The sequence below is a fragment of the Nuphar pumila genome, chromosome 3, assembly GCF_984573655.1.
Source record: "Nuphar pumila chromosome 3, dmNupPumi1.hap1.1, whole genome shotgun sequence".
Classification (NCBI taxonomy): Eukaryota; Viridiplantae; Streptophyta; class Magnoliopsida; order Nymphaeales; family Nymphaeaceae; genus Nuphar; species Nuphar pumila.
In genome coordinates, this window is record NC_143251.1 from 7,121,471 (window position 1) to 7,133,262 (window position 11,792).

The following is an 11,792-nucleotide window of genomic DNA, read 5'->3' on the forward strand; positions in this document are numbered from 1 at the left end:
CCAGTGTGATCAGGTCTTCACGCCGGGTGTGGTTTCTTCGAGATCCAAATCGAAAAAAATTACTTTGGTCCAATTAAAACAGGACGTCACACTGGTAATGGTAGCGGAGCCTCAGTCGTCGGTAAAATAGCTAAGTAACTTAGCTTGACCACACCAATCTAGTTTGATCGATGTGTGAGAGACAATTGTAGTCTACCACGAGATATGGGACTCATCTACGGGACTAGCACCAAGACCAGGTCTCAAATGAATCGGACCAACTAACCCGCACAGCTCCGAGAGGAAGCCATCTTTGAATATATGCCCGAGTCGTTCAGGGGAAACCTGAGAAAAAACCGAGTCGTAATTCGAACCGGTTTAGACCGAGCCTTACCACTCGTCGTCTTAGCTGTAACTGTAAGAAAGTGAAAAGCAAAAGTGGACACTCGATCTTCGAGAACGGCAGGTGGGGCCCACCTTCTAGACAAAAATTAATACCCGGGGGGTTCCACCCATTCGGATCCAAGGTGGATCGCAGTCTCTGTCCCCACCCAACCCCCCACGGAAACCAAATGACTAAAACACCCTTACCTAATTCACATCTCAACCCTTTTGATTAACCGTCGAATATTTCCATCAACCCTTGAAAATTAATAAGCTTTTTCGGTGGGCAGTTCTTTTCATGCATGCTCACTAGTAAATACCACGATAGAAGAGGTTCTTTTGGGTACTTCGGCTCTCGCAACACCCAACTCCAGTGCTGGCTGGGTTCGGTCTTTGATTAAACGGAAGTCGTAAAGGCGTCGACTTTTCTCGGGCAGGCCGCTGAATTAAGCTAAGGGTATTTTGGTAGTTTGATATACATCCAATGGAGGAACCGTGAATTGGGCGCCCCCCGCGTATAAAGAGCAGGCCCTCCGTTCTTAATGACGCTCTCCTACTCACGGCCGACACTCCGAGCGTCTCTCCGGTCGAGACCCCCCCGGAAAATTCGGGACGCACACCTGACACCGCCACCGGCGTTTCCGTTCCCCCGGGGGCCATTTCTCCCTCGTTGAGCCGCACGGTGGAACCCGATCTCCATTCCCGAGTCGTTATGCCCTGAGAAGGTAACGTGTTGCTCCCGTGATCCTCCCTTTGAGCCCGTTGAATTTCTCTACTTGGAGAGAGTGAATGTGAGCGAGGTTTTCTTTACTTCCCTCCTCCCTCGGGAAAGAGGAGATGTAAATGCTCTCTCTCTCTCTCTCTTCTTTTCTTGGCTTTTGGTTTCTGGTCTTCTCTGATTTTATTGCGAGGTGTTGAAATTGATGCACAGTTACTAAGTCCGTTTGATGTTTCGTGATTGTGCTAATTCCGTTGGATTATGCGTGTTTTCCACCCTCTTAACCGACCTTTCTTATTCTTTTCTTTTCTTGGCGCGGTCGCACGCGTGGGTTACTTGAGATGAAATATGTATCGTTGTATATGACTCATGAAAAGACTAAGATACCCTTGGTTTTCCTTCCCAATTTCTCTGGTGTGTAGTGATGGTCATGAGCCAGGATCATGACATGGCACATTTTGAAGTGTGCCGTTGTACCTGGCTGACAGTCTGTCAGTTGTGGAGCTCGGCTGGACGGGGTTCTCTGGATACCACGGGTGACGGGCGTAGAGCTATTCACACACTTCTTGAGGTGATCAAGGGTGTATCTGTCATTTCACAAAATTCTAATATATATATATATATATAAAATGTAAGGTGGGGCGTTAACAAGTTTCGCCAACCTTTATTGCACTTAATAAATTTGATAGTCCTTTGGTTGTGTCTTGTGTCATCACGAAGCATATGTTTAATTTTTACGTACAGACAAACACATGATTTTAAAGCTTGATATGGGCGAGGAGGACGTCCTTGTAGATGCCCACTCCAACAAAATTATATATATATATATATATATATAAAGAGATCCATCCAAGTCAAGATGGTTTGTTGGGTTCAAACCCCTTTCATATATCAATTGTAGAAGTGGTTTTTTGCAAATCTGACCATACAGATGTGATCTCCGTGGTTAGAAAACCTAAGTACCAGCCTTTGGATCCATTTTTTATAAAAAATAAGGTTTTTATAATCCAAAAAAATTTAAATCATTGATTTTTAGTACATTATAAAATCTTATATTTGCATAACAAATATTTGAACCAAGGGTTGGTTTGTAGGTTTTCAACCATGGAGATCACATCCGTATAGACAGATTTGCAAAAACAACACTGCTATAATTGATTTATGAAAGTAGTTTGAACTATTTGTATCTCTCTCTCTCTCTCTCTCTCTATATATATATATATATATAGTGCTTGGCCTGATGGCAAAGTATGTTGATAATTTTTTGCCATAATAAATTGTAAGATTGGAAGGTGTGGATGTCAAGTGTGCCCAGCGTAGTTGGTATTACTATATGCCATGTTGTGCTGAAATTGTGGACCAGGGATCGAATAAATGCTTCATAGAAGTCAACACCCCAGGTTAGAAAATGCAAAAGTTGATAGTCTAGCTAGAATCTAGATCCCAGTACGCATCAGAATACGTATCTTAATTCTTAAACAGCCAAATCACTTGAGCACTACTGCGTAACAAGCGAGTTCAGTTATACTTATCCCCTATGTCATCCTCAGGGGCGTAGCTAGGATTCATGTGAGGGGGGGGGGGGGCAAACAGGGGTGTAGCAAAAAAAAATTTATTTGTGCGATAGTCGGGTTCGAGGGCAGCGCCCCCGAATTTTTTTTTTTAGATAAAATAAAAAATTGCTACAATTATTAATAAAAATCTATTTCATATGGACAAATCAAACTATTTGCTGCAGTCAGTCCTGGATTAGGACTGGACTGGGCTACAAAAATGGATAAAAAACTATTTCATATGGAATCAGGGCTGGGCTAGGACTGGGCTTTAAAAAAACAAAACAAAAAAAAATTAACTGTTTCGGGAGGCAGGACCTCCTTCTTCATACCTCTTAAATTTTATGCAAGTTGTTTTGATCAAATTGACATTATAGATGGATTCAGCATGATCAATTAATAAGATTTGACCATTTTTTTTTTAAAATATGATTTTTTAGTTCACAAAATTGTGTGTTTTGTCAACCATTGATTTTTGAATCACCGAAAAACCCTGCACACAAGTTGAATTTGGGCAATTTAAATGTTGTTCTTCACTAAATGAATGAGGTCTGCCATGTCCCATTTGATAAAAAAAAACTTGCATCAATAAAATCCCAATGAAGGGTATGAAGACAGTGATGACATAGAATGAGTGGAACTGATTTGATGACAAGTGACAAGAGTAGTCAAGACTTTAGACCTGACCATCCGGGCGTCTTCTTCATGAGTTTGTCTTGACATGAATTTGCCAAATTTTCTATCTATTCCGATAATGACTTTTTTATCTTCTAAACTTCAGATAAAAATCATCATATTTAATTAAGAATCTGATTCTCCCATGTAGCCATGATGGCTATAATTCAGTTCTGTGTAGACAGGTGACCATATATGTATGTAATATATCTGCTTTTCATATAGAATACTTTTCATATATCCTGAAATGACATAAATTTATGTAGAGAATCAACAAAATTGCAAATATGCTACTTACTTATTTGCAAAATTTTTATTATATGTAATTTTTCTTAATATTTGTGATTTAGAGTTTCTTCTTCTCGTTTGTGTTTGCAAAGAACTTCTCTGTAGAATCCTTGCGGCAATTCCTGCATTCTGAGAAGGTCACGGTATCATCCTTTTTATTGACTTTTCCATCTACCATTTAAAAAGGTGCGTACAATATATACGTGTGTATCCCATGCATATTGACTAGAAGGTTGCAGTGTCATCCTTGTAATCGACTTTCATTTTGGATTAAAAGTTGGTTTTTTTTCTTTTCTCCGTGACGGGCATAAAGTTGAGATGTCCCATTAAGGGTCGAGAAATGCCATATTGATCATGGCCCTGTTTGAGTGTCGATGGTGTAAAGCTTCACAAGTACTTTTCTCTACTGGAGCAGATCCAGTGATCGGCAGTACTTTACTAAATACTTGGACCATACAAAACACAGAAAATTATTGTGTAGCGATTTTCTCTGTTATTTTACACAAAATTTCTGTACGCGTTAGTGATTTTCCGTGTTCTCTGTGACTGAATACTTTGTAAAATAGTCTGACCAATCACATAACCCTTTGGGGATAGTTTCCAATTGGTTTTGGCTTTGAGTCAAGGGACATTAGCCCTAATTTCAATTCTTAAAAAAAAAGTGTCAAACTTATGTCTTTCAACTTGCATGCCTTAAAGCAGACCCACCTTAGCTGGTGTGCAGAGCCTGAGAGTTGGTGTCCTCTTAAATACGTGACTTCGTAATATTTGTTCTGCAAAGGAAGGCATTCTTAAGACGCTAAGGCTTTATTTGGAAACTAGTAGTTGGGATGGCAGTTAATGCAATTAGTAAAAACTTGGTCGAACAAACTTAGTGGTGGACGTTTGGAAACTGATAGCTTGGGATTTGGGATAAGTGTTTATGCATTTGAGATGGAAAGTAAGGTCCTCTCTCCTTTGTATTTACAATAAAGAATGGAATTGATAGCTATCGCCGCCTCCTACAAATAATAATTGCCAAATTCAGGATTTGGCAGCTATCACTTTCTCAAATGCATAATCTCCATCCGATTACCCGTTTTCAAATGGAGAATAAGTTCTTTTCCACATAGCAAGCCTTCTTTACATAGCAAACTGTGTAGGCTGTTTGAAAACTGGCAGTTCGAGGGAGTTTTATCATTTGGAAAGTGGTAGCTACCAAGTCCACTTTATAGTGCAAATATAAAGAGGGAGGCAGTCTGACTGCCTCTCTCAAATACTTAAACTCCCGTTCCAGCTACCAGTTTCCAAATCCAAACACCCATGACCAAGGTTAGGTCTACCAAATACCAAATCCAAACACCCATGACCAAGGTAGTGTCTACTAAACGCATAAACTCCCATCCCAGCTACCAGTTTCCTAACAGAGCCCATGGCTTCATTTTCTCCATCATGACCTTGGAAGTTGAAATAAAAAACTTCCCCCCTACAGAGTTGAATCAACAAGCTACATTTTCCGATACAATTTGTTATAGATCTTATTTTATTCTTAGTAGTTTACGCATGCGTTGCCACTTGGCCTCTGTACTGAATCTCCGAACTGCTTTCTTTTTCTCTATTCTGAGAATGGCAGTTCAAATCAATTTCACTTAACCAACTGTTACTACTTGCACTAATATGTAGGGGATGTTTCAGGGAGAGTTTTCTAACACACTTTTTCTCTGTATCATCATCATATATGTATAATGATGATGAGAGGGGGCATTTTTTATGGCGGCATGATGGGCTTGCAGAAATGCAGCATATCTCTCATGTTCACTTGCTTCTTCAATTGAGTGGGTCATACAAACAAGTCGGCTGTGTACTAAAGTTGAAGCAAGCATCTTAATCACTATGTGCATTCTGACAACCAGGGTCTTAAAATAGGTTTTTATTCTGTTCAATGTATGCATTAGATGCAAACTGAAGCCACGGAGTCTCAATCTGTGACTTTGTTCCTCATATTTGCAGGACTGGACGGAAGGTACTGTATTGTTGCATGTTCATTTATTCCTTTCGTGGTGACCATATATTCTGCCTCTCTGCTTTTCTAAATGTATTCTAGCATACGAATCTTGCTACTTGGTTGATGTCACTCGTATTTTCTAATGAAATTAACTATTCCCCTCTACCTTGATTTCTGATGGTTGAGTTTTTCTGTTGCTTATTGATGAATTTCCGAGATATTTGGACTGAACAAGTACTAAACTCTTGATGCTTTTTCTTTTCATTTTTCTGTGAAGTCATCCATCTTCTATTGGTATTAAATTCCATATCTCTTTGTTTTCATGAAGAGAAGTTTCGAAAAGAACCGGTTGCAAGCATGGACCACAAGAGCTGGCTCTGGAGGAAACGATCCTCTGAAAAGACAATTACTGTGAGTGAGAGAGCGAATGTATTGACCAATGGAAACGAAGAAGAGGTAAGTGGGTTCTGGCTTCATTCTCATAAGTTCTGCTATTTGATATCTGTTATGCATCCTGACTACTTAAAGAGAAAGAAAAAAGGAAATAGTTTATCTTCCTTGGTTCCTTGGCCGCAATAGACCTATATCTAACCATGAGATGGTTTATGTAGAATGAAGTTGTTAGGGAAATTTTTCATTAGTTAGGATCAGGAACTTATCTAATTGTGTCAGAATTAAAAAATACACTATAATTTAACAAACCCCGCACCCATGAAAGCATATGGTTGCTACACCACCCAGCCAGCCAGCCCAGATATGTTTACTAACTGATGACCAACATCAAATATCTTTCAACTTTAGTGTTTCAACCTGAAACCACTGCCCAAAAGTCCAATGCAATAATGTTATTTATGTATCAATTTGTCAGATTGAAATTTTACAGGTTACTTGGCCAAGCTAATTACACGGCCTGATTTTTGAATTTTCACCCAAACATTGTTGTCCTTGCTCAAATGGCCTGAAATCTGTAAGGTCACAAAATATAGAGCTCATTCATCTTTATCCTCTGATGATGAAATAATAAACTATTCCTTCCTTGGTGAGTAATGTTGCCTATACTGGAAATGTTTTCCAAGCAGGACTTGTGTCCATCCATTTTCTAACCAGCCCTCTTCTTTTAAGAAAGTCAAATTTCTATGACCTGCTTTTTTCTGAGTCACTATTTTTTTCCTTATAGTGGAAAATATTTCATAAGCATGTTTAAGAGATCTTAAAATGCGAGTTACATAACATTATCTTTGATTGCTCGCAGGATTGTGAAACAGATAAAACAGCAGATTTGGAGAAGGCTGTGAAGGATTTGAGTGAGAAACTATCTTCTGTTCTTTCTGAAAGTAAAGCTAAAGATGATATTGTAAAGCAACACGCAAAGGTGGCAGAGGAAGCCATTGCAGGTTAGATGTGCAACCCAAGTTACTTCTGAACTATGATTCTGCTGGTTCATAATGGCACAATAATGATGTTTGTGATTCTCACTGGGAAATGTATAAGTTTTAGGAGTTTATTTTGATTTCGATTATTTATGCCTCATTAAATTTCTTTTTTATAGGATGGGAAAAGGCTGAAGCAGAGGCAATATCTTTTAAGCAGGGATTAGATAATGCACTGCAGAATGCATCAGCCACAGAAGATAGAATATCTCATCTAGATGGAGCCCTTAAAGAATGTATGAGACAGCTACGTCATGTCAGAGAAGAACAGGAGCAGCGCATTCATGATGCTGTTCTGAAGGTAACGAGAGACCATGAGAGAGAAAGGATAAAGTTAGAAGAAAAGTTAGCAAAAGGAAATAAGGAAAATGTTGAATTGCATGCAGAGAACAATCGATTGAATAAGATCATTCAGGTCAAAGAGAAGCAGATTGAAGAAATTAAAGAGAGAAGCTTGCAGGCAGAAGCAGATTTCAATGCATTGTCGGTCAGGCTGGATTCAGCTGAAAAATGTAATGCTACTCTAAAATATGAACTATGCATGCTTGAAAAGGAGCTTGAAATACACAATGAAGAAAAAGAGTACAACCGAAGAGCTGCTGATGTGTCACACAAGCAACAACTTGAGAGCATGAAGAAGATCACAAAGCTAGAAGCAGAGTGCCAGAGATTGCGTCTTCTGGTGAGAAAACGGTTGCCAGGCCCTGCTGCTGTTGCACAGATGAAAAATGAAGTTGAAACACTTGGAAAGGATCCAGATGAATTGAGAAGGAAAAGATTTAATCCTGCACAGGGTGCTGGCAGTTTGTCAGTAAGAAACTTCCTGATGGACAATAATCAGGAGACCATCAGTAAGAGGTTCATTTTTCTGACTGAGCGTATGAGTGCAATGGAAGAAGAAACAAAATTTCTGAAGGAAACCCTAGAGAATAAAAATCATGAGCTGGAATCTTCAAGGATCATGTGTGCACGCACAATGTCCAAACTATCACAAGTTGAGGCACAGCTTGGACAACTGTTAAAAGGCCAGGATAACTTGGAACCAGCAAAGAGTATCTGTGCTTCCCTTGTCTCAATATCTGAGGACGGCAGGAATGAAGATGAAGTTAGCTGTGCTGACTCATGGGCTTCTGCTTTGATTCCTGAGGTCGAGCAATTCAGAAGTGGAAAGTCAAAAGGATCATTGAGATCTTTTGGGGCATCAGAACTTAGTCTGATGGATGACTTTCTGGAAATGGAACAATTGGCTATAGTGTCTGTTGATAAACCTTTGGATAATTCTCATACTCTCCAGAAGGAAGAAAAGCTAGGTGTCAATGCTGCTGCCAAGACCATTGTGCCTGTAACTGAATTGACTGGTAAAGAACTTGTTCCTTTTGGTGATAATGACATAGGGACAGATGGAGAAAACCGAGAAACCCATTCTAAATGCATCCAGAAGGAAAAGTCTCCTGATTGGCTTATTAATCTCCTGAGAGGTGTCTTGCTGGATCATGTCACTGAAAGGAGCACTGGTGAAATTCTGGAAGCAATTAGGGTAGCTTTGAATGATTCTCCCTGTTATTTACCTGTTGAGGCTGTTGAGCTAAGAACCACCTCAAGTCATTCTTACAGCTTGGATCCTTCGTACACAAAATCCTGCCAGAGTTCTCGCAGTCCTCCACCAATATCTCCAAGGACAGACTACTCAGAGGATGGTGAGAATTTGTTCCGAAAGGATAAGAAGCAACAGTTGTTCTCATCAAATCTGAACAAATCTATCTCTAAAATAGTACATATTATTGAGGTGGCTATTCAAATGTCACAAACAGATCTTGGTAACCATCAGATTGCTTTGGCGGATACAAATGCATCTCTACCATACAAGAATTCAAGTGCAGCCACGGGCTATACTGTGCGTGTTTTTCAGTGGCAAAGTTCTGAACTCAATGTGATTCTCCATGGTTTCACCGAAGTATGCAATGACTTATTGCAGGGGAAGATTGGCCTTGAGAAATTTTCTTCAAAACTGTGTTCAACTTTGGACTGGATTGTGAATCACTGCTTTTCACTACAGGACGTTTCAAGCATGAAGGATACAATCAAGAAACGTTTTGACTATGATGAATCACTTAGTGAAAGTGAATCAGAGACTGGTGGAATGGATACTCCAAGGTCACAACCAAAAAGCACTGGATCTGAAAAATATATATGTGCAAATGAAGCACCGCTCTCAGGCTTATCTGCATTACAAGGCAATCATAATGGTTGTTATTTGAAGCAAGAGGTTGAATCAAAACTGCAAGGAGAAAATTGTAAAATGAATGATGAGATTGGAAGAATGAAATTGGAAAAGAAAGATTTAGAAGAAAGACTACAATTGGAAACTAAGCATAACGACTCTTTCAACCAAAAAATTCATCAATTGGATCAGAAAATTTCAAGTTTAGAATTAGAACTGGCAGATGCAAAAGGTGCAAAGAGCTTAGTCGAGGATCAACTCAAAAAGCATAGGTTGCTGAATGAAGATCTTGAGAAAAAGCTGTCTGCTTCCAAAGTCGAACTAACTGAGGTACACCAAAAGCTGTCATCTTTGGAAGTTGAGTTTGAAGATAAAAGTCGTTGTGTTGAAGCATTAGAAGCAACATGTCTAGAACTACAGCTTCAGTTAGAAAGGTACTTTGTGTGTGTGTGTGTGTGTGTGTGTGTGTGTGTGTTTCAATCCTAGTCAAACACCTTACCATGAGACCAAGCTAGACTAGCTAGTCATATTTTCTCTATATATTAGGAGCAATTAATTTCTATATCTGTTTAATATTTCAGCGTGAAAAAGAAGGAAAATCTTGGCATGGAGGAAGCAGAGAAAAGACTTCAAACGGTAAGCACCTGTCTAATTCTTTTCTGGATGTTTTTCAAACTTATTTTTATGTTCTCCAAAATTTCTTTTCTAAGTAATCTGTTAGCTAGAGGAAAGATTAGCATCACACACACACACACACACACACACACACACACACACACACACACACACACACACACACACACACACACAGTAATCATTCCTCCCTGTAGGGATGTAATTAGGTAACTGTATAATTCTTAGCTGTACTCACTGTGGTTGCTGAATGTCGCTTCATGTAATTGTACACCATTTATATATCCTACCTTCTAAAGTCATATTTGGTGCTCAAGTTAGTGTAGTTCTCTTAACCAAAAATCATAGTTTGTTTCTGATGTTTTCTGAATTTAAAACCTGGTTCATTTTAGATATACCATACTACGGTTTCTGCTGTTCCATATATTTATTTATCAAAATTGTTGTGCTTGTTTCAGCCGGAGGCTCATAGCAGCCACATATTACATTGGTTTTGATTAATTTTTTTATCTTTTCTGGAATCATTCTAATAAATCCAGTTAATGAAATTTTGGTACTCTTGTCTGAAGTTTGTCCTTTTCTTCTCCATTTAGTAGTAAATGTAACCTTTAGGCATTTTCTACTCGAAATTTATCAATTAGGAACTTTGCCTCTTCTTGCATCACTTTTGTATTTTGAGACAAGGTAACCATTTTCTGCTTTTTCCTTCTTTTCTCATTCATATCCTTATACTGCACTGGATGTGGTTTCTAGGACTTGGAAATCTCAGCAGCATCAGAAAAACTAGCCGAGTGTCAAGAAACAATTCTTAGTCTTGGTAAACAATTGAAGGCACTTGCTTCACCAAAGGATACAGCCCTCCTAGATAAAGTTGTTCCTTTCATCCAGCGCCGCCCATCCCTACTTGACCAAATGTTATCTGATGATGAAGTAAAAGCTGCCTATTCCAAATCCCCCAAAACAAAAGAGATTATCTGCACCAGTGTTCCTGAGGACCAGGCAGCCTCCCATCATCAGAAAACCAACCTTCCTGCTGCCAACACCTCCCAAGCCGGTTTGCTTTATGGCTGGAAAATTCTCAATGCTGATCCTGACCATCACAATGCTGAAACTACTGAGACCTTTTATCAGTCTACACCTGTGAAATCTCCTGGAAAGTATTTTGGTTCAGTTGAGAAGCAAAGGCCAGAAAGCAGAACCTCTGATGCATCATTGACCATTGTTCCAAAGAGACAAGGAGGTGGTGGTGGTGGCGGCGGTTTCTTGAAGAAGCTTCTGTTGAGGAAAAGGAGAGGAAGCAGCAAGAAGTCTCTTGGCAGCATATAGTTCGGTTTTTAATATAGAGAGTAACTGCACTTTGAGACATTAAAAGTTGGTATAATGAGGAGACGAAGATATAAACATGGAACGTAGTTTGATGGCTTCTTGGATGATAAGGTGAAAGCAGAGATGTTGTTTGTGTGTAGAAGGGTTCTGTGTGTTTCTGGTTTCGGGGAGTTTGTGGGAGGATTTTTCATCATGTATTGCCTGTACATATTATGTCTATGTAACTCTGACAGACCATGTTTTCTATCTGTAATGTTAATATAAATCGCCACTTTGTGGTGCAGTCTTCTTCCTTGCCTTACTGAATTTATTTTTGTCTATGAATTTATTTTTGTCTAGGATCTCATGCTTGATCCTGCAGTGCTATGGCCATTATATGCCTATTGTATGCTTCAACTATTGCATATTTAGATCTGCTACTTTGGTGGAAATGGACTTCATCTGCAACAAAATCCCAATGTGAACACACAAAGACAGGGCTGATCTTCGTAAAGGAAGGAAGAAATGATGCAGAATATCTAAAGCTATCATCCATCTCCAAAATGAGGGAAGCTTAGGATACAAGCAAAATTTCCAATAATGTTGAAGGTCGAGAGCTCAT

General features: G+C 39.2%; 1 protein-coding gene across 2 annotated transcripts; it reads left to right on the plus strand.

Annotated features, from left to right (window-relative positions):
- The first annotated feature begins 911 nt into the window (after positions 1-911).
- On the plus strand, positions 912-11,474 carry LOC149841795 (filament-like plant protein 7). 2 transcript variants are annotated; one of them, XM_089998696.1, is made up of 6 exons: positions 912-1,088; positions 5,910-6,037; positions 6,834-6,975; positions 7,131-9,666; positions 9,814-9,868; positions 10,619-11,474. In XM_089998696.1, exons 2-6 carry the CDS (start codon positions 5,939-5,941, stop codon positions 11,189-11,191), a joined length of 3,405 nt encoding a protein of 1,134 aa, XP_089854822.1. In that variant the 5' UTR covers positions 912-1,088; positions 5,910-5,938; the 3' UTR covers positions 11,192-11,474. The 2 variants fall into 2 exon arrangements, with proteins under 2 accessions (XP_089854822.1, XP_089854821.1); XM_089998695.1 differs by having other exon boundaries at positions 5,915-6,037.
- The last annotated feature ends 318 nt before the right edge of the window (positions 11,475-11,792 follow it).

Bases quoted from the DNA above. Each gene is read 5' to 3' on its own strand.
- LOC149841795 (XM_089998696.1), top strand. From the start codon at position 5,939: ATGGACCACAAGAGCTGGCTCTGGAGGAAACGATCCTCTGAAAAGACA. The intron at 6,038-6,833 runs GTAAGTGGGTTC...GATTGCTCGCAG, and splicing joins CCAATGGAAACGAAGAAGAG to GATTGTGAAACAGATAAAAC. The intron at 9,667-9,813 runs GTACTTTGTGTG...TTAATATTTCAG, and splicing joins CTACAGCTTCAGTTAGAAAG to CGTGAAAAAGAAGGAAAATC.